We start from the raw sequence: 27,079 nt of genomic DNA, 5'->3' as shown, positions 1-27,079 counted from the left end.
TATTTACCCAGATAATTTTATGTTCATTAAATTTACTTATATTATAAATTATTTTTATGTAGATATTATACTGTGTTCATTTTGAACTCTGTGTTCTTGATTGTGAATAGTAGATTATTTAAATGTCACATTAGTAAGTTTGCTTTCAAAACTATGTAACATCTACTAGATTTTGTTCTTTTTTTTTTTTTTTTTAAGATTGATTGATTTATTTGAGAGGGAGAGAAGGAATTCAGGTAGGGGGAGGGTCAGAGGGAGAGAAACTGAAGCAGACTCCCCACTGAGTCCGTACTTCAGAGCCCCAACATGAAGCTTGATCCCGTGACCTCTGAGGTCATGACCTAAGCCAAAACCAATAGTTGGATGTCCAACCAACTCAGCCATCCTGGCATTCCCTGGTTTTTTGGAGACCCATTGGAATATTGTGAATTGGTACAAGGAGTAAATACTGTTAAGAAAAATACTTATTTGTATATAGAACACGTATTCCATCAAATTGCCAAGTTAATGTTCAATATTACATAGGTTACCACAGAAAATTAAATATTCATGGTTCTTGCCTTCATGGAACTTACATGCTAGTGATTACATCATTAATTTAAAGATATTACTCACTATACTGAAAAGTTCTAAGCATAGTGTGCTAACTTGTTTGAGTATAAATTTTTAATGATAAGTTATAAAACAAAAAAACAGGTATTTAAATACCTTTAGAGGTTTGTTCTTATTAGAGAATAAATATAAAATTTAATTTCTTCTCAGTTTAACAGGAGAGCAAAAAAAAATTCCTCTTTTTGACTGAGATGACCTGGTTATCTTACTACATACGTTGTCTCCTATGAGACCATAGATTAATTTTCAAGAGGGCTGCATATGTTCTTTTTTATGTATTATATGTATACATACAAGAGTAAAAACTATGAATTCTACTACATCATCTCCAGATTCCATAGTAGAGAGAGAATTAATCTTGTTGATTAATTGGTGCTATTGGCAGTGAAATAATAGCATTTCTAAATATAAGGCCCTTGAAAAGAATCACAAGATCTGAGAATGAAACAGAATGAATTTGAATTGAGCAGGCATGTTGGTAATGAAAGAATAAAGAGATTAAGCACAGAAAAATACATGAAGATGTGTGAAATGTGTGAACCCACACACTGAACTCTGTTAACTGGATGACAGTCCAAGATTAGTCAAGGGATAGGAAAAGATATATCACTCAAGGGGTTGGAAAAGATATATTAGACATTACCAAAAATGCTGTCAAGATATACCTGAATCACTATTTCCAAATGCCAGAAATTTCTGGCCTGGTTGTAATTTACCAATAAATATAAAAGGCCATGAAAAGTGATATCTCCCTAATTCTGCAGATTTGGAGTTGAATTCGTTAAGTTTCTAGTTCTCTTAGACATTTCTGTTATCTCTAGAAAGTAGCTGACAGTAATTCAATTGGGTAATCCATGTTTCTTGTTTCTTTTCCCATTCTTAATCAGTTTACCTTTCAGGCTTTGGATTATATTGGAATTTTACTTTGTATGTCTACTGATGCCTGTAATAAACATAATTCTGTATGCTGTGCAATGTATTTTCAGTACTGGGTATATTTTTAAGTAAAGTTTTGCTTAATTTTAGACTTAAATGACATCCTCAACAAGGAGCTGTAGGTAACTGGTAACAACTACCCCTGTCATATTCCTTGGAGAGCACCTAATAGAACCCCTTCTGATTTAACAAAGTCTAAGTTTGTTGCTGTTCATTGCTTAGTACAAAGTAGATCTTCATAGTGACCTTTTCTTTGCATATACATAATCCTGTTTAAACCCCCAAATCTTTCTTTACATTTTTATTTTTAATTTTTAAAGATTTCATTTATTTATTTGACAGAGATCACAAGTAGGCAGAGAGGCAGGCAGAGAGAGAGAAGGAAATAAGCTTCCTGCTGAGGAGAGAGCCCAATGCGGGGCTTGATACCAGGACTCTGGGATCATGACCTGAGCCAAAAGCAGAGCCTTTAATCCACTGAGCCACCCTGGTGCCCCGTCTTCACATTTTAAAAAATATATATTTTATTTATTTATTTGACAGAGATAGACATAGCGAGAGAGGAACACAAGCAGGGGGAGTGGGAGAGGGAAAGCAGGCTCCCCACTGAGCAGGGAGCCCGATGCAGGACTTGATCCCAGGACCCTAGGATCATGACCTGAGCAGAAGGCAGACACTTAACTGACTGAGTCACCCAGGTGCCCCCCTCCGTCTTTACATTCTTAATATGAAGAATTTCTCTAGTTCAATTCATCTGAGTGTTTTTACTGATAAACTGTTTATACAGGTAACATATAGAAGTTATTTGTTGTATTTATTTATTTTTTATTTGTTTTATTTAAATATTGTAGCTGTTTCAGTTGCTTGTTATACCTTATATGCATGAGTATATATATATATAGCCAAAAATGATAGTATTACATATATTGTGCTTAACTTTTTAATAGGGACTATGAGTATCATACAGTACTATACATAATTATCGTATATACTGCTAACTTGTAAGAATGCCCATTGATAAAGTACCTTTTGTTCTAGTAGTATAAGATTTGGCTTAAGTGGAAAAGATCCCATGTAAGTTATTTACCCAGTAGGCAAGGCTAACACACAACGAAATATTTATTTAGAATTGATACTCTCTAGAAGTTTAGTTAATTTAGGTAAGTCCTTTGAACATAAAATATTTTTCCTGGGAAAATTTTTTTTCCCCTACAGACAGAAATCTTTAGTTGTTTTCTAAAGCAGATGATATGTAAGCTCAAGGCTGTGCTTAACCCATAAATTGCGCAGGGGTCACATTTTGGAAACTTTAGCTTTTTTGTATCCCAGTGGAATAGTCCTTGGTTTTCTTACCAAAAGGCTTATGTGTTGATTCATTTCCTTTAGCAAAATGACAATTTTCTGCACACATTTAATGCTTTGGGCAATATTATAATATGTTAACTAAGATGTTTTTACTAATGCTTTTTTAATTAAGAGAATTAAAATTTTAACTTTTTATAGCCTAGCTTGTTATCCAAAAATAATATATTATTTGTGTTGTTGGATGCTTTGGCTGTTCTTATCCATTATAAGGCAATATTAGTTTCCTGTAATCTGAAAATACTGTCTTTTAACTATTCTGGGTTATATGTTTGCATCTTTAACCAACTTATGCTTATGGTGTGCAGTAGAGCATTGAGTGATAACCTGGTATTTATTTCATACTAACCAGAACATGTGGTGTTTAATTGTGAACAGTATTTTAGCTTTACCTATTCATAGAATATATTTGCTTGACTAACTTATGGCCTTTTTTGCTAACGCTTCATGGTTGTCCTACAACCATTTAGGACGCTGCATTGGGATACAGATCCATCAGTTCTTCAGCTTCACTCAGATTCCGATTTGGGGTATTGAATAGATTTTTTACCTTCCCTCTCTATAATTAATTTGCTTCTTTGCGAAACTCCTAATTTTATTTAAATTTCTAATGTACACTATACAGTTAGGAAAAGAGTTAATATTTTACCGTGACACCTCATTTATCCTCTGTCATTAGTGAAAGAAATATTTTATGTATTTGATTTCCTAGGTACCATAAGTCTACCATTTAAGTGTCCAGAGTCCTTTGATTATTTCTATATCTTTGATGTGAATTTTTCTAACCTGGATTATAAACTTCCCAGACTTTTCCTGATATGTATTCTACATATAATTGAACCTTTTCTGGGTTACCTGATACAAGTATTAATTTGTTTTCCTATAGTAAAATTTTCTCATGATTTCTAAGATGTTAAGAGGAACAGAGCTGTTGGTCTTCTACACTATGGCCCTGGATTGCTATTGATTTATTCTTTACTTCATTTATTCACTCATTTATTTATTATAATCCCAATGCAAATTATGTTTGGTGCTGCCATTGTGCCATACTCAGATAGTAATATGATAATTTGCACCTTCTAAAACACATGATCATACCTTTTGGAATTATGTCTAAAGTAAGAGTAAATAAGCCTTGAATTCGGACATGTAGGAAAAGTATATGAGCTTCTTATACATTAAACTGGAAGCTTCTCTGTTCGCTGCCCTGTGATTCCCCCAAACCTTGGTTGCTTCTTTAGTCTCAGGAAAAGTGGCTTTTGGATAAGTGAGGTATTACCTCCCTACCCTTCTGCTCCTAAATCTTAAGTATTTTGTTTGTTTGTTCTAATGAGACTCTATACGCAGCCAAGTTGGTAACTTGTTCCTAATGTTGTTCTTGGCTTGGCCGTTTTTTCCCAGATACGTGAATGATTTACTTTTCAAGTAGTTTACATTTTAAAATTCAGAATACAGTGTTTTGTATTTCAAATTTTATTCTTAGAATATGAGATTACTTCAAATCTACTTAGGTTTTCCTATTTAATTCTTCGATTATATGCTTATTTTCCCCTTTAAAGCTAAGATATTCCTAAAGTGGAAAACACATTAAAAAATTTATTGTAGCCCACATTTGGGATCTTAAAGAAAACTAACCCATTTAATGTACTAATTTTATTATACTTTTTTGTATAGGATTCTGAAAATGTTTTATAAGAAAATAGTTATTATTACATATATGTATATATTTTAGATACCCTGCTTGACATTCTGAAATTACATCAGTACTTTTAAGACATCCTTTTAAGACAGTTGTATAATTGAGAACTTCTTGGGGAGCTTGGAAGCATACTGTATTATTTGATTTAGTACTTAGATATCTAATAAATCAAGAAATCCTCAATATATCTAATAAAAGATATCTTTAATTTGATCTATATTCCTCAGCTACAGTTCTTTTCTTCTATTTGTCAAAAAAGAATGTATTCCCTCTATTTAAGACAGAGGTGACTTTAACAGTTTTCTTGTATTCAAAATATCTGTTGCTTTAATTCAGGAGTAGAATATCTGCATTGTAGTTTGTCCGTATATGAATCAAGGACAGTACTGACCATGCAGAGATTAGAGATTTAAAAGTTTAAATATTTCATTTTGAAATCAAAATTGACTGTATGATTCTCAATTTCTGCAAAATATAAGTGGAAGGAAGGTCTTCAACAGAAACTTATTTTTCATTCTTAAAGCTTAAGTCTCCTAATGGTGAAGGAAACTAAACGTGGTCTGAGATCCATATATCTGCCTCTTCAAAAAAGTTGAATCATATCCCTTTTAAGAACATTTCTCGTAACCAACCATATTTAGTAGTCACTCTGAAATTCCTATCCTCCTACTCTATTATTACCCACACATTTGCTTTAAGAAACTAAATTATTTGCCTTTTTAAAGTGAAAAACAAACATCTTGAAATACCTTTGTTTTTTGCTCCCTTCTAAATTCCTTTGTAAAAATAAAGCCAATTTATTGTTCATCTGATATTTCTTGAATAAAAGAGGGATTTAAATTACAATGTTGGATACACAATGTTTAATTCTTAATTTTCCAAAATAACATGGTTTGATGTAGTTTAAATGTTTCATTTGTTGTATTTAAAAACATTTGTCTTCACTTTATTTAGACGAGGACCTATTAAACTTGGAATGGCTAAAATTACACAAGTTGACTTTCCTCCTCGAGAAATCGTCACTTATACAAAGGAAACTCAGACTCCAGTTATGGCTCAACCCAAAGAAGGTGAGTGAATATTCTTAATTTGGTGATCATTAAATTCCCATATTGAATAAATAAGATTGTTTTTTCTCTTCCCTTTTTTTTTTTTTTTTTTGGCATAATTTCTTAGGGAAACATTTAAAACTAATACTTTTAGGTTTCTGTATTGATGTTTTTATTTCTTAGAGTTTTAAACCTTTTTCTTTTAGAAGTTAAAGTATAAACTATGGTTTTTAATTTTGTTAACATAAACTTAAATATTTCCCTGGCGATTCATAGACCTGTATCCCTGGGGCTAATAATACATTATATATTTATTTAAAAAAAAAAAAAAACACTTAAGTTTTTAGTCTTCACTTTTTTATTGATATATGATGCTTTAGAATCAGAAAAGCTTAGGAATGTTCTATTTCTCTGTCACTGAGGATAATCCTTTAAAAGAATTGATCACACAGTAAATGAAACAGTGTAAATTATTTTTTGTAGAGCATATGATATTCTGGTATGCTATCATTGTTACCTATATTAATGAACAAATCTAGACCTAATTCTTAAACTTTTGGTTTTATGATCTAAGGGCTCTTATAATGTTGATTTCATATGCAGACTTTAATCTGTGTGTAATAGATGTATATGCAAGCATTATATTGAATTTTGAGTCTTTTGATTCTTTTGATTCTTTTTTTTTATTTTAAAGATTTATTTATTTACTTTAGAGGTAGGGGGGAGCAGGGGCAGAGGGCAGGGGAGAGAGAAGATCCTCAAGCAGTTTCCCCATTGAGCACAGAGCCTGATGCAAGGCTCTATTCCAGGACCCTGATATCATAACCTGAGCTGAGTTGGCCACTTAACAGACTAGGCCACTCAGGCACCCCAGGAGTCTTGATTCTTAAACCAGAAGGAGTTAACATTTTTATACTGGGAACTAATTTTTAAAATCTCATCAGATAGTTAATGATTCAAACATAAAGTTAATATGATAGTTCTTGTTTTTTCCAGTTAGACTAATCAATTTATGTCACACATAAAAAGGATTTACATAATATCCCTAGTAGAGGTCCACAGTTTCTTACCTGAAACCTTTGAAGCTACATACATATTTGAATTCAGAATTTGTCAGATTATAGTAAAGTTACTAGTAAAATATATGTACTGTAAGTAAACACTCTAGCAGCATCTTGGGCATTAATATTTTGACAGCAGAAGATATGAATATTCACACCAAGTAAAATAAATAATGATTATAAATAGCTTTACCTCTGATCATATCAGGGTTTACCACCAAATGAGTTATGGATTTTTAGAGTTGTTGATATTTTGGATTGTGGTCCAAGAATAAATTTTCCTTTTAACAGTCTGTGCATAAGGAACATTTTTTTCTCTTTGACTAGGAAAACTTATTCCTGTTTAATTGTGGAATATCAAACATTTAAAACCTTGTTTATCATATTTAAATTAATTTATTTTTAAAATTTCAGTTTCATTACCATGTTTCTCCATTAAGGAGAATCAAAAATAATATTCACTTCAGAAAACCCAGAAAATACAGGTAAACAAAATGGAGAAAAAAAATCTTTGGAGGGACGCCTGGGTGGCTCAGTTGGTTGGATGACTGCCTTCGGCTCGGGTCATGATCCTGGAGTCCCTGGATCGAGTCCCGCATCGGGCTCCCAGCTGCATGGGGAGTCTGCTTCTCCCTCTGACCTTCTCCTCGCTCATGCTCTCTCTCACTGTCTCTCTCTCTCTCAAATAAATAAATAAAATCTTTAAAAAAAAAAAAAAAAGTCTTTGGAGCACCTGGGTGGCTCAGTTGGTTAAGCATCCAAGTCTTGATTTTGGCTTAAGTCATGACCTCAGGGCTGTGTGATCAAGCCCCGTGTCCCAGTATGGAGTCTAATTAAGATTTTCATTCCATCTCTCTCTGTCCCTCCGCCACCCCCCCTTAAAAAAAAGTTATTGTGGGGCACCTGGGTGGCTCAGTGGGTTAAAGCCTTTGCCTTCGGCTCAGGTCATGATCTCAGGGTCTTGGGATTGAGCCCCGCATAGATAGAGCTCTCTGCTAAGTGGGGAGCCGGCTCCCCCCCCACCCCACCCCGCTCTCTGCCTGTCTCTCTGCCTACTTGTGATCTCTCTCTTTGTAAAACAAATAAATAAAATCTTTAAAAAAAAAAAAGTTCTTGAAACCTTTACCTATTACCAAGGAAAATCTTTAAATTTACATGTTTATATATACCAAAAGAAATTAGGATTATTATACCTATTTACAATCTATGTACTTTTTAACAACTCTCCTTTCGCTGCCCAGTAAGGATGGAAGTGAAATAAATACCTTAAACTTTTCTGTTTTCTTTCATCTTGTTCCCCAAAAAGGGTTGACATTGTCGTACATATTATTACACTTCAAAAATTTTGAGGAAATCAGGATAATATTTTTATCCAGGCCTTTTTTTTTTTTTTTTTACTTGATCATGTGAATGTTCATGTCTGTGAATACATTTTTTTCATTCCTACTGCTCCACTGATTGGTAAAATAGCTTTCACGGGAGAAAAGTCCTCATCTTTCTAGAAAAAAAGCCACTGATGGTAATTTTGAGACTTAAGCAACTTAAAAGAAAAAAGAAAGGTAAAGTGTTGAACTAACAGTATGGAGAATATGAACCCTGCACGATTCCATAATTTCTGGAAAATAGTATTTTATTAATTAGTATATTTAAGTATTTTAATGTCTGTCTTTCTGAACTACATTATTATATATGTTAACTCAAACAAGTGAGCAGAATAACCCAAATGGGCACAATGGCTCATTTAAAAAGTATATTAGGCTGGTTTTCTTCATCTAATAATTTGGAGATTTATTTTTAGTTATTCCATCATACTTATGAAATGCATTTTGGATTGTTGGAAATGTAAAGCATTCTGAAGCTATTTTGGGTAATGCCTGTCATATTTTCAGTTTAAGTGAAGAATTCCTTTTTTCTCAATAATTTTTTCCTAATTATTAGAGTAGTATATCATGGAGAATATAGAAAATACAGAAAATGAAACTAGGCCACTGTCTTCTATCATGTACAAAATAAATTCAAAATGGATGAAAGACTTCAGGTTTCAACCTGAAACCATAAGCCTCCTGGAAGAAAACATAAGCAGTAAGCTCTTTGACATCGGTCTTAACTGTACATAGTTTTTTAGACCAGTTTTCTCAGACTTTGGCACCAAAGGCTAAAATAAATAGATGGGATTACATTAAACTAAAAAGATTTTGTGAAACCATCAACCAAACTAAAAGATAACCTGTTGAATGGGAGAAGAATTTGGCAAATCATATACCTAAGAAGGGGTTAATACCCAAAATATATAAAGAACTTAGACAATATAAAAAAGAACAATTAAAAAATGGGCAGAGGACTTGAATATACATCTTTCCAAAAAAGACCTACTGATGGTCAATAGATACATGAAGAGATGCTCAATGTCATTAGTCATCAGGGAAATGTAAATCAAAACTAAAGATACTACTTCATACCTGTCAGATTGGGTAGTACCAAAAAGACAAAAAATAACAAGAATTGGTGATGATGTAGGGAAAAGGGAACCCTTGTACACTGTTGGTGGGAATGTAAATTGGTACAGATACCCTAGAGAAAAGTATGGATGTTCCTCAAAAAATTAACAGTAGAATCACCATACAATCTAGCAATTCCACTTCTAGGTATTTATCTGAAGTAAACAAGGACACGAATTTGAAGATGTATATGCACCCCTCTGTTCAATGCAGCATTATTTCCAATAGTCAAAGATACGGAAGCAGCCTAAGTGTCCATCAATAGATGAACGGGTAAAGGAGATGGACTATTACTCAGCCATAAAAAGAATGAAATATTGCCATGTGTGACAACATGGATGGATCTAGAGGGTATTATGTTAAGTGAAATTATTTCAGAGAAAGACAAATACTGCATTTTCACCTAAAAAACAACCAAAAAACCAAACAGAACAGAAACAAGATTCATAGATACAGTAAACAAACTGTTGGTTGTTACCAGAGCAGGGCAGACATTGGGGGTGGGTGAAATAGGTGAAGGGGATTAAGAGGTACAGACTTCCAGTTATAAAATAAATTAGTCATGGGGATATAATGTACAGCATAGGGAATATATTCAATAATATAATAACTTTATATGGTGACAGATGATAGCTAGACATATTGTTAGGGTCATTTTGTTGTGTTTAAAAATACCAAATTGCTATATGTATACTTGAAACTAACAGGTATCTGAAACTAACAGGATATTTGTGACAGTTATACTTCAATTAAAAAATGCAGAAAGGATATAAAGAGGAAATGTCATGATTCCACTGTATAATAACCACTGTTAATATTTTGTTTCCAGTTTTCTAAGATGCATTTTTTTCTAAAATTCTGTCTGTATATATACACACATATAAATATATATACACACATATGATTTTATCCTTTTTGAAATTTGCATTTTTAATTGCTTATTTTGAGATGTGTGTAAATTTTAAATGTTAACATGTAACTTATTCCCATTGAACTAATTTGAGTGTATAGCCGTATAAGACTGGCATTTTAAAAAAATTCTTTTTCCAGGGCGCCTGGGTGGCTGAGTTGTTAAGTGTCTCTCTTCTACTCAGGTCCTAATCCAGGGTCCTGGGATCGAGCCCGGCATCGGGCTCCCTGCTTGGTGGGAAGCCTACTTCTCCCTCACTCACTCCCCCTGCTTGTGTTCCTCCTCTCGCTTTATCTCTCTCTGTCGAATAAATAGAAAAAAAAAATTTTTACATTCTTTTTCCTGTTTTTATTTTGTAAGTAATTAAAAATTTGAAAGATCATGACTTGTTAGATAAGCTGATGATCCAGAAGCACAAGATGAACTGTATTCTTTTCAGTTTTAAATTATTTGGGGCAAGGCTTTTAGCATCACCAAACTTTTACTTTGTTGGATTTTCTGTGAGTATAGAGACTGTTTCTTCTTCATTGCTGTAATGCCTGGTTGAATAGTGCCTGTCATGTGTTAAGAACATAGATTTTGGTGAAGGAATTAATTCAGGAGTATGATTTTGCTTACTTGCATTATTTATTTTCATGCATTTACTCTGGAAGTAACTACTAGGAAATAGGTTATTTTCAAGTGTTAATGCTATAGTATAATTATTGATGAGTTTGGGTGAAAAAGTATGATTAGTCTCAGTTCTTGCTTTTAATATGACTATATCATATTCTAGTCTTTGTTTGCTCTTAGATCCATAAATGAAACTATTATAGATTCCCCTTAAAGCCTTCTTGAGTTCCGTGGTGACAAACTGTGTAGATACAGATGTGTTGTTATTTTGTGTTCTAGGTATCCCTCTGAATACTTTAACAAAATTGAACCTGTTAACATCTTTCAAATATAATTTTAGCTATTCATTTGTAATGTTCTTCAAATGTTATGTGTAAATTAATAGCTGAAAATTTTAAACACAAAGAGTGCTCACATACCAGGTACAGTGTGAAGCACTTTACATTATCTCTAATCCTCTCACCAAAACTGTAAGAGTTAAGTATAGGTTTTATTTACACATGAAGAAGGTAAAACTGAAAGAGTTTATCAAGGCTCACAGAGCTAATAGCTAAGATTCTAAACCTAGTCTGATTTTAAGGTGAGCTTTCTCATATTGCCACTGAAGCAGCATTTTCATGCTTACAGTACAGGCATGGATACAAATGTATAACAGAAATAAAAGTTTTATTAAATAACATCTCCCTTTCTCTTGCTATACTTCATTTTTTTAATGAAAAATGACCATAGGGGTGCCTGGGTGGCTCAGTGGGTTAAAGCCTCTGCCTTCGGCTCAGGTCATGATCCTGGGGTCCTGTGATCAAGCCCTGCATTGGGCTCTCTGCTCAGCAGGGAGCCTGCTTCCACCTCTCTCTCTCTTTCTGCCTGCCTCTCTGCCTACGTGTAATCTCTGCCTATCAAATAATATAAATAAAATCTTAAAAAAAAAGAAGAATGACCATAATGTGCTCAGTTTATTGGTTTAGTTAGGCCTGTAGTTTGAAGAACACTTTGTTAAAGGATAGTGAGGTTTAATTAACTTTTTATTGGTGTATCTGCATCAGGATAATACTTTATAGTAATTATCTACATAAATGAATAAACAGCTTTGATCTTTCATAGTGCTAAATGTAATTTTTCTTATCTTTGCTAATTGAAGGTGAAAGTGACAAGTGAACTCAGCCTTCTTTCTAATAAGTATGTCTGCATCAGCACCAGTGCCTTTAAAAATTTTCCCGTGTGGATTAGACTTAGGTATTAATTTTTTAAGGTCCATGTTTATTCATTTTCAACCTAACAAGTATTCATATTCTACAGTTTTATTGAGTATACACTATATGTGGAGGCATTAGGTCATCCTTTCTTTTTTTTTTTTTTTTAAGATTTTATTTATTTATTTGTCAGAGAGAGAAAGAGCAGCAGGAAGAGCAAGAAGCAGACTTCCCTACTGAGCAGGGAGCTTGATGCAGGACTCGATCCCAGAACTCTGGGATCATGACCTGAGCAGAAAGCAGATGCTTAACTGACTGAGCCACCCAGGCATCCCTACCTTTTTTTTTTTTTTTTTTAAAGTTATATAAGTGAAGGAGAATGAGAAATTTATCCTGATACTATGGGGCCATCCTTGGCTTTTGGAACTATTTATAAAAATGAGATCAATTCCTTTCTATATTATTATAATTATTTTTGTGTCTAGGGCTCTTACCATTAAGTTTCTTTCCCCAATTTGTGGAAGTTGTAGGAAGAGGGAAAGAAAAAACCTGAAATTAAGGTTTTATAATGAAAACACTTTGTGCTTAATACTGGTTGTACTTATCCATTGCTTTAATACAGTGGTTCTCAAACTTAGCCTGGTTGGTTTCCATTTAAGAATTATGTAACAAATTCCAAAACTCACCATGAGACAAAATTGCTGAAATTACAATTTGAGTGTAGCAGAGGAGTAAATTAAACTTGGGTAGTCAGTGTAATCAGTGCAGGAGTAATATGAGTTACTAAATTGAAGATAAAAATTGGTCTTAGGCTTAACTCTTATCTTTCTACTATTTTTTTTTTTTTCAAATGGCTGAATCTATTCTTTTAAAAAGCAGTGATTTTTATTCTGCCTTGTTTTTCTTTTTCTCCATTCTAGGCATCTTCTTGCTTTCAAGTTTACTCTGTAAGTTGGTAGTACTGTTTCTGAACTGAGGTGCTTTGCAGTCTTAAAGCACCTACTGTGAATGAAATTGACTAGGAACATGTGACCTTAGTCAATTTCGCTCTCTGCAGGTAAAGAGCTTCTCATGGTGTCCACAGATACACTCTTGGAAAAGTTACTTTTCTTCCCTTACCTTTTAAAAGTCTTGAACTCTTTTGAAAATGGCATTATTTTTATCTACCTTTTTGGAATAGATTTTTGTTCTTGCTATTTTTAGATAGATCTTAGATAACATAGGATTTCTTGCTCTTTAAAGATCTATCTAAAGAGCAAGAAATCCTATGTTATCTAATATTATCAGTTTATTTACACCTGAGGAAACTGAGGCCTGAAGAAGTTAATTGATGAGCCTCTGGTCGACAATTGTAGGAATTGGTGGGTGACCATAGGGCTCAACCAGAACCTGGTTTTGATTCCTAGTCAGGTACAGTTCTTATACTATTCCAGTTTTTTTTTTAATCTGTGTGAAGTTTTACAGTTACTTTTGGTATTGGTTTAGTAGCCAGATACTTCTTAGGAAAATGTCAATTATTATTTATAATATATAGAAAAGTATTATATGTAAATAGCCTGTTTGTTATCACATGATCTTAACTTCTGTCTGTAATCCGTACTTCCCAGGTAGACTAAATTTGTGGGGCCCCTGGTAAAAATTACCCTTGTCCAAAATTGAATTTTAAAAAATTCTGGAATAAATAAGACGTAATAAATGAGTTTCAACCCTCAGGGAATCTCTGAGAATATAAATATAATTGAAAATTAAAGCATGTGTTCTTAAAGACTGTCAATCAGCATATGTGAAATTATGGCATCAAAAAAATGTAGTACGTATGAGATCACAGATATCAAGGTCTATGTCAGTGATGCCAGTACTGTCTAGATAAATCTGAACTTTGTATAAAAAAGACCAGGTTATAATTAAAATTTCACTTCTTTCTTATTTTTCCCCTAAGTTAGCATTAGATCTGTATTCAAAATATTTACTAATTTAAAAACTGCTGTATATTTTCCCTTGGTGAAGATCTAAATTATTAAGAAATCCAGGAGATCTTGCATATCATTCTAGATAATTAAAAATATAAAAGGAGTGGATTCCATTGATCCATTCATGAAATTTTGTCCCAATATAAGGTTCTCATTATATAATTTTATTTTTATTTCTTTTTAAAGATTTTATTTATTTATTTGACAGAGAGAGATCACAAGTAGGCAGAGAGGCCAGCAGGCAGAAAGAGAGGAGGAGGAAGCAGGCTCCCTGCAGAGCAGAGAGCCCGATGTGGGGCTCAATCCCAGGACCCTGGGATCATGACCTTAGCCGAAGGCAGAGGCTTTAACCCACTGAGCCACCCAGGCACCCTTCATAACATGATTTTAAAGAGTAAGGTATAAATAGATGAAATTATGGACAACTGTATTGAAATGAAGCGATTCAAAATGATTTTGATCTAGAAAAGAAAGGATTATTTTGAAAATATTGTAGGAAAACTGTTCATATCTAACTTATATTTTAAAAACTAATAATTGAATCATTTTTCTCTAATTTCATTTTATGATTTTGTAAAGTTATTCACAAGTTGAATTTTTGAAAATTAAATCATTTTTATATGCAATAAATTTTCTGATTTCTAGAACTTGGTATACCATAAATAATAAGGCTACTTTGTAAATTAAGAATACTCTATAGGACATTAAAACTATCTTAAAATATGGTACACCAATTTGATGAAACTACATGATACATTTATAGACAAAAAACACATTTTCTGAACATTAATGCACCAATGAGGGGATTGTTCTTCACTTCATAGTAAGAATTAATCATGATAAGTGATAGATTTAAAAAGTATCAGTATTTAGTGAGGATTTCCTAGGATGTTGCATATTACCTGTTAAGTGTGTTGTAACATTTTAAAATAATTCAAAATGTACTTTGTGGCTTATTCTTAGCTTAGATGTCTCTTAAGTGTAATGTGACATACAGATGAGAAAACTTGTTCTGAAGACTCCTTCCTTCAGCTTAACAAAAGCCACCCATTTTACAGATGATTTAACTTTGATTAACCTACTCCGTTGTAACAGATTATTCCGACAACTGGAATTTCATTCTTTGGTGTTATTTCTAGGTGCAGCTTAATTTACAGAGCAGCTTTTCTTTCCATCTCACCAAAATACATCACAATTTTGATGTTAACTCAAAGTAAAAATTCAATGGTTCATTAAACTTAGTCTTAGCATTCATTGACAAGAGATTTGTCATTTTAAAAGTAACTGCTACTTTTATGCATTCTTTACTGCTCAGTTTATAACCTTAGATTCCCTGTCAGAGAAAGCATGGAGTTAACCACTTAGCATATTGCAATGAATATTCATCAATAAATTGATGTGACATGGCAGTCCCATTTTTCAGTCTTCCTGCTCTGTTGCATTCTTTTTCTGTTTTAAATACATTATAGCTTATCATGTAATAAGGACTAGCTTAGAAAATCTTCAGAATTATGATACTATATTTTTGCTCATGTCAGTAGGCCTTTAGCAACTATCATATTGGTTTTTAAAAAGAGAAGTGTATTTTTTCGGAGAAACATTCTCTGATCTGATGGGCATTTTTACCAAATATTTGATATATATAATTGTTTAAGACCAACTTCATAATAAAAATATGGTGTTTTGTAGTTTTTAAGAAGAACAGATGATTTGGGGTTTTGTTCCTTGAAATTTTATTTAGCTTAATCTTTTGACCTGTCATAGTTTTTAAATCAGTTTTTCATCCATGTAGAAAGAGAGTTATGTACATTAACTCTTAAACAAAATCCTGAAAACATGTATCTAAATAGTTGATAACTCATGATTCAGCCACAACTAAACCGATCTATGTGGGCAAATGCCATGTAAGAGGCAGATATAGATCACTGTCTAGCATACTTCATCTACATTTTAAATTTTAGAAAGAAAAGATGGTCTATAAACAAGATCTTTTCTGTTAAATATGTAGATTATGAGGTCACTTAGCACTAAAGTACTGACCATATGCATTATGACAGGAATTTGACACCTGTCATTGGAAATAGTACTTAGAAGCCATATAATGCAACAAAGTTGAGGGTGGAAAATACAATGTGGATAGGAGGCTGTAATTTGTAATTCACAGTGCTCAAGAATGACCTGTCCAGGGTGTCTCAAAATCCCTCTCCTTGATTTTAGGATTTACATACAATAAACCCTGCTAGTAAACAAAACTGGTTAGGATAACTGATAGTCAGAAAATGGAAATATATATGTTATATATATAATGCATATATATATATATATATATATACACATATAAACACACACACACTCAAACTTAATTTTTAATTCAAGTAAATACATCATTATTCTAAAAGTCAACTTCTGAGTTAAATGTAATTAAACTGTTTTATTACATTATACCTACAGGTGACTTTATGGTAGAATTTCATCACGTTTGAGCAGCACAGTATAGAATTGTCACCAGTTATACTGTTTTCAGATTAATAATCTGTTGTATATGAGAATTCATCTAAAAGGAGTACTGTCTTTCTGTGTCTCTGTGTGATTATTTTGCCCCCAAAAAAAGCTTTCATTTTTTTAAGTAGCACAAAAGCTGTAATTGGCATGCTTTGTAAGGAAGTGTCAATGTGCAAGAGAGTGGCGATCACTAAGAATTCTTTTACGTGTTCTTTCCCCTTTGCACCACCGCCTCCTCAGCGGGGTCACTGAGATCACTAGCTTTTCTTGAAATGGCCATTTTCACTGGCAGGTGCATTATACCCTGTATTTTCAGATTGTTTTTCCATTCTGAATGTTTGGCAGGTTGATTGCTCTGGCTGCATTGACGGAGAAAGGGCTGACAAATGCGGTTGGGCTGGCTGAAAAGACAGTGATTACTGTTTTCCTTTGTGGCTGATTGAGGCCCTTGAAAGGAAAAATTTTAACCTTCACCATTTGGTTCAAAAGTATGAGCATATATTGAAATCATTCGTGCCATTTATCCTAGTTCTGTAAACTTGTCAGAACGTAAAAATCGCTCAATTTCAAGTAATGTAGGATTGGCATACGTCATTATCATTTTGATTAAGTTGGAGGTTGTATCATTGTGTGCATTATACAGTGCCATTTAAAGCTTTTTTTCCTACAGGTACAGTTATATTTTTATTGCTAATACTATAGACTTAGAAAGATTTTCATAGCTCTCCAAACCTAACACTATGTGTGTGGTTTGGCAGCTGGTGTGGCCTACAAGCTGCATTTTGTTTGCAGGGTAAAGGCTTATCTGTAGGCCTCCTGGAGTGTGGGTAATTGCACAGGCTCACCATTGGGGAGAGACGGGATTGGAAGCAGCCGAGCGGAAGAATGTTGTGCCATCCTTTTGCCACCTTGTAGCAGAAAGACACAATCCCAGCAGTGCCATCTGGTTGTTGCTCTCTAGTCAGCTGGCCTGGCTGCTGGGACCATGACTTGGCAGCTGGTTCCCATCCTTGACCATTCTTTTGTGTACGGAGCATGTATGTGTGCTTTAGATAATTTTGAACATGGGTCGGGGAAATGACTATAAATAACAAGTCCCCTTATTGAATAGGCCCTCATTACTTAAGATGCACTCTGCTGCAGACGCCTGCTGCCCTTCCCTTATAGACAAATGACACATCTGTTCAGGCAATAAAAAGAAGCATTTTCTTCATAAAAATCTGTCTCAGTACATAGTAAGAGAGAAGGTATGCAGAGTTGTATGTTCTACAACATTTTAAAGTAAGTGATTTTAAGTTCTTGGTTTGGAGAGGAGATTTAGTAATAAAGTCTTCCTATAAACACTGTATATTATCTCAATATATATTTTTGTTCCAAGTTAAGAAAACATGATTTTAAGTGCTTATTGCCACATCATGCAACAATAGATAATGAGACTTGCATTTAAAATGACAGAATAGAAAATGTGGTCTCATAGCTATTATCTTTAAAATCTGCCTCTCAAATAGCAACCTGAGAGTTAATGTAAGCCGTCTTTATGCCATATGAAGACCCATTAGACACTGATGGTTTCAGATCACAAGTAAGCAGCCAGCTCTGTAGGCTATTTTAGACATTTGATTTTCTTCATTCCACAGCATTAATGTGTCAGCATGTTACATAAAACTATGCAGGAGTTGCATGTTGTTCTGTCTGGAATGATAAATGCTTGCAAGCTTTTAGAGATTTCCATGAGGAATTTGTCCTAGTTGCTTATATATCTTATTTCAGTTTATGTAGCTACAAAATTTGGAATGACTGTTAGAGGTACCACATAGGTATGTAAAACACCAAGAAGTTCCACTGATTTCTTTAAAATTGTGTTGATGGAATTCGTATTATTTTTACTTGTTCTGTCTTGTCAGTGGTTTACTTTTGCATTTATGTATAGTTAGTTGTACACCTTCTGAACTGTTGCTTGAAAGTTTGGTTATTTTCATAAAAGTAATTTTTGTGTTTTTCTGTTTTTGTTTTTGTTTTTTTCAGATGAAGAGGAAGAAGATGATGTAGTGACTCCTAAACCACCTACTGAACCTGAAGAAGAGAAAACTTTAAAGAAAGATGAAGAAAATGATAGTAAAGGTACCTTAAAGAATTAACTTACAAAAATTTTGTTGATTCTTACTAAAAATTTTTTTTATTATTTATGTGTTAAAGTAGAATAGAATCCTCTAAATCAAAGAGGTGAATTTGATTGAAAAAAATATGTGCCATTCATTGATCCAAACTGTGATAGTGAGTTGACATGATTTGATGGACTTTAGGAAAATATTTGTTTTCCAGCTCCCCCTCATGAGCTGACTGAAGAAGAAAAGCAACAAATCTTACATTCGGAGGAATTTTTAAGTTTCTTTGACCATTCTACAAGAATTGTAGAGAGAGCGCTTTCTGAGCAGATTAATATCTTCTTTGACTACAGCGGAAGGGATTTGGAAGACAAAGAAGGGTAATGTTTAATGGCTAAAATTATGGCTTCAGCAATGTTACTTTAAGATTACTTAAGTTACTTTCCGATCAAGAGTGATAAGTTATAACATCATTCTTTTTTTGGATTTGGTCTTTTTCTGTAGAGAGATTCAAGCAGGTGCTAAACTGTCATTAAATCGACAATTTTTTGATGAACGTTGGTCAAAGCATCGTGTTGTTAGCTGTTTGGATTGGTCATCTCAGGTAAACTGTAACAAAATTGGTTACTCATTTTTTAATTAAAATTAATAGGCACTCTTAATTATGGAAACTTTGTGTAATTAAATCAGTATATATCATTTAAAGTAATAATGGATGAATGGTTCTAATGTTATTGTATTCATTTTATATATTTGGAAGAAAGGATTGGAACCATCCTTTAATTTAAACTCAAGATTGAATTTATGCCACAACCCAGGTTCATTAATTTCAGTTGCTCACCATATCCTTTGGTTAAAATTGCAGCGTGTTTTAATGTTAAAACGTTTTAAATAATTAACTGTGGTAACTACATCCCAGTAAGCATAACTCTTATGATACATTTCTCGTGAAAATGTTGAATATTTATATTTTCAAATAGTCTGGTAAAGACCGTTGAGTCACTGAGAATGTGAAACATTTCTTACGCATAGCAATTTTTTCCCTACTTGATTCTTGTGAACAGTATCCAGAGCTACTCGTGGCTTCCTATAATAACAATGAAGATGCTCCTCATGAACCTGATGGTGTGGCCCTCGTGTGGAATATGAAATACAAAAAAACTACCCCAGAATATGTGTTTCACTGCCAGGTAAGATGGTCTTTTAACCGTCTTCCCTAAGTTTAAGAATTCATTAATGAATTTAGACAAATGCCTTTTTTCTGTTCTTGTCAACATAATGATTTCATTGGATTGGCATTTACTAAACCACCTCATATTTGCAAACAGATGTTAACAAAACTGAAGACTTTTCAGTTCAGCATGATCTGCCTTTTGTGGCTTTTCTGACATCTCTTATGTTTAATCACACCTAAAGTCCTTTGCATTTGTGATTTTCTGTTATTGTAATTGATTATATAAAAGGAATATTCTGTAAAATGTCTTTTCTACAGGGAGTTTCTCATGAACTTATATGCTGAATATACAATTAGACAGTTGGCCCACTGAATTACTTATACATGGCCTGAGGAGTTGGAACTAGATAGTTTTATTTATTTTATTCTTATTTTTATTTTTTTGGAACTAGATGATTTTAAATGTTTGAAGTAGGAAAACGTATGTTTGAAGTAGGAAACAGATGCAGATTTTTAAAGTGAGTTTAGTGGAAGGTTAGAATTTGCAAGCCTTTTCTAGTTGCATAAGTTACAATCTTTTTATTAAAAGATTCTCATAATTCTGAGAAAAATGCTTAACTGAATCAAAACTAGCTTATACTCTGTTGTCACATTACTGTTAGAGCCAGTTGTCTTTTGATTTAATACTGTAATCAAATGAAATAATTTTTTTACTTTCCTTATAAATGGTTTGAATACATTTATGTAAACATTACATTTGACTTAAGCAAAAACTATTCTAAAGGTGTATTTTTATATTATGAAATAAAATGAAATTTTTAAACAAATTAATTTACTTCTTTTTATAACCTCTAATACCTTACACTAAAAGGGAAAATGTTTGCATATAGATTTTTTTTTATACCTTATCAGGCTTCTTCCATTTGAACCTTAAATATAAAAATCTTACTTATTTACAGTCAGCTGTGATGTCTGCTACATTTGCAAAATTTCATCCAAATCTGGTTGTTGGTGGTACATATTCAGGCCAAATTGTCCTGTGGGATAACCGCAGCAATAAAAGAACTCCGGTGCAGAGAACTCCGCTGTCAGCTGCTGCACACACAGTAAGTAGTAAAGAGGTTATTTCCATTAGACTTCTGTGCAGGTTCACCATTAAATACTTAGTAGTGTCTGTCAGAGTTGTCTCAGAATGTGTTTCCTTTGATGTATGAATTCTTCGTCAGTTGGCCACCAAGAATGAAGATCTTTTTTTGTTGTTGTCTTTTTAGAAATCTGTTTTATTAAAAACTCATCTATCTTCTGAGACAAGCTTTTATTAATCAACAGAATAGCATCAAACTTCACATGAAAAATACCATCAAGATATGAGAATGTTTTGATGTGAAACAGAATACTTGTGATTATAGTGTAAAAGTGGTTCCATTTTTTTGGCAAAATAATCCCAGAAAACTTCTTTTAATATCTCTTTCTTTAGCATCCTGTATATTGTGTAAATGTTGTTGGAACACAAAATGCTCACAATCTGATTAGCATATCTACTGATGGAAAAATTTGTTCGTGGAGTCTGGACATGCTTTCCCATCCACAGGTAAGTTAAACTTGGAAAACTGAAATTTTGAGACTAAATTTTTATTTTTTAAGTCCATGTAAATCCCAGCTTATGTTTTTTCATAAATGTTTATAATAGTATTATGATAACAGCCTATGAGCCTAACCGGTTAGGTATACTTTGTCATGATATACTTTATTTTCAAACCTACTTCATTTAATCAAAGTAAATTTGTATAAGTATTATAATAAAATAATTGTTTATAAACCAATTAAAACTGAAACTGTTTCTAAGAAAATTAAAAGTTGCAATTTTATAAAATAATTTCCTTAATTTTTTCTACATAGGATAGCATGGAATTGGTTCATAAACAGTCAAAGGCAGTAGCTGTGACATCTATGTCCTTCCCTGTTGGAGATGTCAACAACTTTGTTGTTGGAAGTGAAGAAGGTTCTGTGTACACAGCATGCCGCCATGGCAGGTAAATCTAAACTGGAATTTGCAATTATTTAAATTTCTCCCTTTAATAGTCTCATTAAAACAAATTGCCCCTTGTTTAAATAGAGATTTGTCATAGAGCCACTCATTATTTTTTGACAAATTGTATTTTGAGTTCAGGTATATAAAATTAAAACTTAAATACTGTTTCAAATAAAAGGTTACTTTGGATCATGATATGTTCTGGATCTTACGGGTTGTGGTATGTTATGGTTTTGTATGTATGCAGTTGCAAATATAATATGCACATGCCACATACTGACCCTTAAAGTTGTAAATAAGATTTATCAGTCGTTTTTCCATTTTGATATATTTGGACTTTGAGCTTTAGTACATCCTGCTGATAATTTTGTAGTAATGTCACGTACACATTTTAAATTGACTAGTATTTCTCCTGCTGTTCAATCTGTTTTGAAATTGTCTAGCTGTACCTTATCAATTGCTTCCTTTAAAAAAAAAAAATAGAGTGTCCAGATTTCATCTCAAATACAGATCACCTTCATGTCAAAGCTTTTGATATAAAATTAGTAGCCTCCCTTTATCTCTATTGCATTACTTCAGATAATTAGACTTGTGAGTTGTATTGTCAACACCATGTTTATAGTTCAAAATGTATTTACTGTTTTAGTAGTGTTATCAAATCTGGATTGAGCAACACTCAACATAAAACTCTGATGTGTTATGAGCAGAGTTAGGTTTGTTGAAATGATGTCAAAATCTGATATATATAATCCTTAATAAAATGTATTTATAAGCAGTCTACTTCCAAGAGAGTTCCCTAATATTTTCACTTTTATGAAATAGCAAAGCTGGAATCAGTGAGATGTTTGAGGGACATCAAGGACCAATCACTGGTATCCATTGTCATGCAGCTGTTGGAGCAGTGGACTTCTCACATCTTTTTGTCACTTCATCATTTGACTGGACAGTAAAACTTTGGACAACTAAGGTATCTAAAAACAGATGTCTGCTCATTTCCTTGGGTTTCTGACACAAGGTGGTGCTCTAATTCTACGCGGGAAAGACAGAAAGCTTTCTAATAGCTTAGAATGATTCACTGATAGATCAAACCTGATAAGAAGTTATACTGAACATGAGTGAGCCACTGGGTGTTGTAGTTTTCACAAAAGTGTGAAAAAAAGTGTTAACCTCACACATAACCAAGGACCAGTCTTCTCAGTTCAGGCTTTTCGAGCACAGAACTGTTTACTCTGAACTGAGTAGGGGAAAAAAGCACGCGAGTATCTCTCATAGCACCATTCATAGCTGTGTATCATCCAGTACAAAAGCCATACATTTGCTCTTGAAAGAGCTTTTAGAGGCTGCAGTGGCGTACAGAGCTGGTGGAAAATGGAGAAAAGGCAGGTAACAGATGTACAATAAGTCCTATACAATAAGGCTATAATAACAAACTTACATCAGTAAGGAAATACTGTATAAAGGCATATATAATTTTGTTTTCCACAATAAAAAATTTAAATAGTTTATTTACCTTTTAATTAGCTTCAGTTATTTGAAAAACCTACTATGTTATAAAGTGATTCCTGATCGCCCAGCAATTCCAGATAAATGTGACATTGCCCTGTTCCATTGAAAGTCTCAAGGCCAATCTAAGTAGGGAACGTTACTTCTTGTGATAGGCCTTGTAATTTCGTTTGAGAGCATATTAAATTTTAGAAGCGTTGACTTTTCTGTCTGGCTTTTCTCCAGTATTACATTGTAGTTGGCAAAGCTGCATAATCAGAACATCAGATTCTATTTAAACGAAGTTAAATTTTAAGCTATACTTTTTCATTTTCATTTTTCACTTATTGTTTCTATTTGCCTTATTCTAAATGTTGATGTTTTGAATAGTTTATCATGAGACAGAATTTAGAGATTCTGTTTGGTTCTTCAGTGTCTTTGAGGAAACCTAGTGGTCTTAAGAAATGTTTTTTACTGTTACAGTGAACCCGTATTTATATATCAAAAGCTGGCCTCAGAAATCTGGGATGGACTTACTGTTCATTTTTTTTCTTTGTGGTGCTTTTTTTCAATGTAATATGAAGTGAGTTAGAAAACTTTGCCTCTAAAAGCTTGCCTTTTAAATTTGAGCATTTTCATATTTGGCATTAGTGAGCATAAAAATAGCACTTAAGGCTAATGAAGGAAATATATAGAAGAGTGCTTAACACAGTGTCTAACATGTAATAGGCACTTAGCAATGTTCAGTTCCTCTTTCATGGGGTTCAGACAGAGCCCTGAATGCATTTAATCAATCATCTGTTTTCTTTCTTGGGTTGTTCTTGAATTTTTGTTTTTTTAAGGAGAGTTTTCAGTGGAAAAAGGTACGGGAAGAAGATTCTTATAACCACAAGCAAAGAAATATATAATCTAGCTAGTAAAACCAAAGCAAGGTGTGGAATAGGAGAGATGAAGCCAACTATTTCTGCAGAGGCTGCAGGTAGCCACATATAAGTTACTATATTTCTAGATGTGCTACACCTTAGTAGTTCTTTATATAAAAACACAGGAGACATATCTTTGTTAGGTTATTGGCCAGCTTTGTTTTTCAGTATTTGGAAAGAATCTTTTATAAATTTGTAGATTTATTTTAATAGGGCTTCAGTTGCCAGTCTTTTAGCTTTAAATTTGAGGCTTCCACCCTTGCATATATTACCAGCAAGACTGGAAAATGAAGAATTCCTCTTCGTTGCCTAAATAAGAACAGAACTTATGTCTGTGATAGCAGACTGATTGATGCTTGCTTTTGTGGTACTCACACAGCTGGTTGATTGGTGGTTGGTATTTTTTGTTCTTGTATTTTGCTGTATTTCAACATAGAACTGCCTTCTGAATAAGAATGACAGCCAGGCATATCTTTTTCTTTGCTAATTGAGCTAGGCATTGCTTCCTTCTGTGAGCTTCACTTATTCATTCAACTGTGATACCTATGTCTCACACACACACACATACACAAGTACATACCTCTCCAGGGTTAGTGGTCAAAGGATGAGCCAACATAGAACAGAGTGTTTTTATACATGTTTAAGGGCCCTCTAAAACTTTATCAGAAGAACTGCCTTTTATTTTTTGTACATAAGTAATTCTCTGTGAAAGCTAGAACAGCAACAATCTGCTGAGTAAATATTTTTTTAGTTGGTTATATTATGGCTTCCAGTGTCATTGTTTTGATCTTGGATTTATGTTTCGTGGTACTTGTGTTGGTGGTATTTATTTCTACTCTGCCAAAAAACTTGAGTGTGCTCTCCAACACAATGGTTATGAGTAATAGGCAAGGTGATTTTTTTTTTTTTTTTGGTCTTTTTTATGGTTTGTGTGTGTGTGTGTTTTATGTATATGTCTTTTAAAAAGATCTTATTTGTTTATTTGACAGAGAGAGAGGTCACAAGTAGGCAGGGAGGCAGGCAGAGAGGGGGAAGCAGGCTCCCTGCTGAGCAGAGAGCCCCATGCGGGGCTTGATCCCAGGACCCGGGGATCATGACCTGAGCCTAAGGCAGAGGCTTTAACCCACTGAGCCACCCAGGTGCCTCTGTGTTTTTTGGGTTTTTTTTTTTTTTTTTTTTTTAAGATTTATTTCAGAGAGAGAGAGCGGTTTAGGGGTGGTGGACAGAAGGAGAGGGACAGAGAGAATCTCCAGCAGATTCCTGCTGACCGTGGACCCTGACACAGGGCTCCATCTCATGACCCTAACATCATGACCTGAGCTGAATCCAAGAGTCAGTCTTTCAACTGAGTGAGGCACCCAGGTGCCCCAGTAGACAAGGTTTTTAAATAATATCTTTAAAAACATTGTTTCAGGGACGCCTGGGTGGCTCAGTTGGTTAGGCAGCTGCCTTCGGCTCAGGTCATGATCCCAGCGTCCTGGGATCGAGTCCCACATCGGGCTCCTTGCTCAGCAGGGAGCCTGCTTCTCCCTCTGCCTCTGCCTGCCATTCTGTCTGCCTGTGCTCGCTCTCCCCCCCCTCTCTGATAAATAAATAAAATCTTAAAAAAAAAAAAAAAAAAAAAATAAAATAAAATAAAATAAAAACATTGTTTCAATTCCATTTTAAGCTTTTTAAGCCAGTATCTTACATTTGTGAATTTAACAGACTTTAAATGTTTTTCTTCTCAGCCTCTACTTTTTTAAAGGGTTTTCAGACTCTGGGAATTGAGTCCCCATAAAGTGGAAGGAACAAGTTGCTAAAAATTGCTATATCTTTAAGATATATCTATATATGCTTTATCTTTATATCCTTTAAGATCTGGCTCTTCCCTAATAGCAAAACAAGATTCCTCCTTTTTTCTCCTTTTTAATAAGTCCTCTAAAAAATCTCAGAAACCTCAATTTGACACTGCCTCAAATTTAAAATGATCTACTTGTATAGTCAGCTTCTAATTTTTGCCTAGTCAGGAATTTATAATGCAGCAACAGAGTTCTGGGTCATCAAATTGTTTTCAAGGCTTTTTTAAACGCAGTTATTTTTAGTAAAGAATATAAACAGAGATGTAGAGGATTTTCCACATTTTTCTTAAGTTTATACCAACCAAGACATTACTTTTAATATATTTGGAGGAGGGGCGTCTGGGTGGCTCCGTGGGTTAAAGCCTCTACCTTCAGCTCAGGTCATGATCCCAGAGTCCTGGGATTGAGCCCCACATCGGGCTCCTCCTCCTCTCTCTCTCTCTGCCTGCCTCTCTGCCTACTTGTGATCTCTGTCAAATAAATAAATAAAATCTTAAAATTTATTTATTTATTTATTTATTTATTTATATTTGGAGGACACCATTACCTTTTCAAAATGCCAAATTTGAAAGTCATGACAGAAGTACTTTGGCAGCCCTGAAAAACAGTAGGAAGAATGTGTGAGCAGTGAACTACTGGAAGGTAAACAGAGGATTCTGTTAAGAACTTGATTAGGGGGCGCCTGGGTGGCTCAGTGGGTTAAGCCGCTGCCTTCGGCTCAGGTCATGATCTCAGGGTCCTGGGATCGAGTCCCGCATCGGGCTCTCTGCTCAGCAGGAAGCCTGCTTCCTTCTCTCTCTCTCTGCCTGCCTCTCAGTGTACTTGTAATTTCTCTCTGTCAAATAAATAAATAAAATCTTTAAAAAACAAAAAAAAAACAACTTGATTAGGGGTAGACCTGGTAAATTAGCTTAATGTTCTGCCACATTTAACCGTACTTGTTACAAATTACTTTTAAAATATAAGGATTGTTTATTTGGGGCCAAAATATTTCCATGTATGCACAGTGTATTCTAATGTCAGAACATTTTCTGTCAGAATTGTATTCCATTAATTGTCAAGGTTAAAATCATCAATGGGATAATTTCTTAGAGTAGGTAGTTTTCAGACTTCAGTAGTCC

General features: G+C 33.8%; 1 protein-coding gene across 5 annotated transcripts in view; it reads left to right on the top strand.

The window, feature by feature from the left end:
* The window catches only part of DYNC1I2 (dynein cytoplasmic 1 intermediate chain 2), a 56,292-nt gene that overhangs the window by 15,805 nt on the left and 13,408 nt on the right, over positions 1–27,079 (top strand). For 3 of the 5 annotated variants that reach the window (XM_059167044.1, XM_059167042.1, XM_059167043.1), the window contains exons 5-14: positions 3,381–3,440; positions 5,564–5,679; positions 18,427–18,522; positions 18,724–18,886; positions 19,011–19,110; positions 19,571–19,696; positions 20,640–20,786; positions 21,158–21,271; positions 21,580–21,713; positions 22,535–22,679. In XM_059167044.1, coding sequence (XP_059023027.1) covers positions 3,381–3,440; positions 5,564–5,679; positions 18,427–18,522; positions 18,724–18,886; positions 19,011–19,110; positions 19,571–19,696; positions 20,640–20,786; positions 21,158–21,271; positions 21,580–21,713; positions 22,535–22,679 — 1,201 coding nt within the window. The remainder of the gene's footprint in view (positions 1–3,380; positions 3,441–5,563; positions 5,680–18,426; positions 18,523–18,723; positions 18,887–19,010; positions 19,111–19,570; positions 19,697–20,639; positions 20,787–21,157; positions 21,272–21,579; positions 21,714–22,534; positions 22,680–27,079) is intronic. The other 2 variants (XM_059167046.1, XM_059167045.1) reach the window with 1 other exon arrangement.

The sequence above is a fragment of the Mustela lutreola genome, chromosome 3, assembly GCF_030435805.1.
Source record: "Mustela lutreola isolate mMusLut2 chromosome 3, mMusLut2.pri, whole genome shotgun sequence".
Taxonomy (NCBI): Eukaryota; Metazoa; Chordata; class Mammalia; order Carnivora; family Mustelidae; genus Mustela; species Mustela lutreola.
Note: the sequence above shows the minus strand (reverse complement) of the source record. Positions and strands in the feature narration are given on the sequence as shown.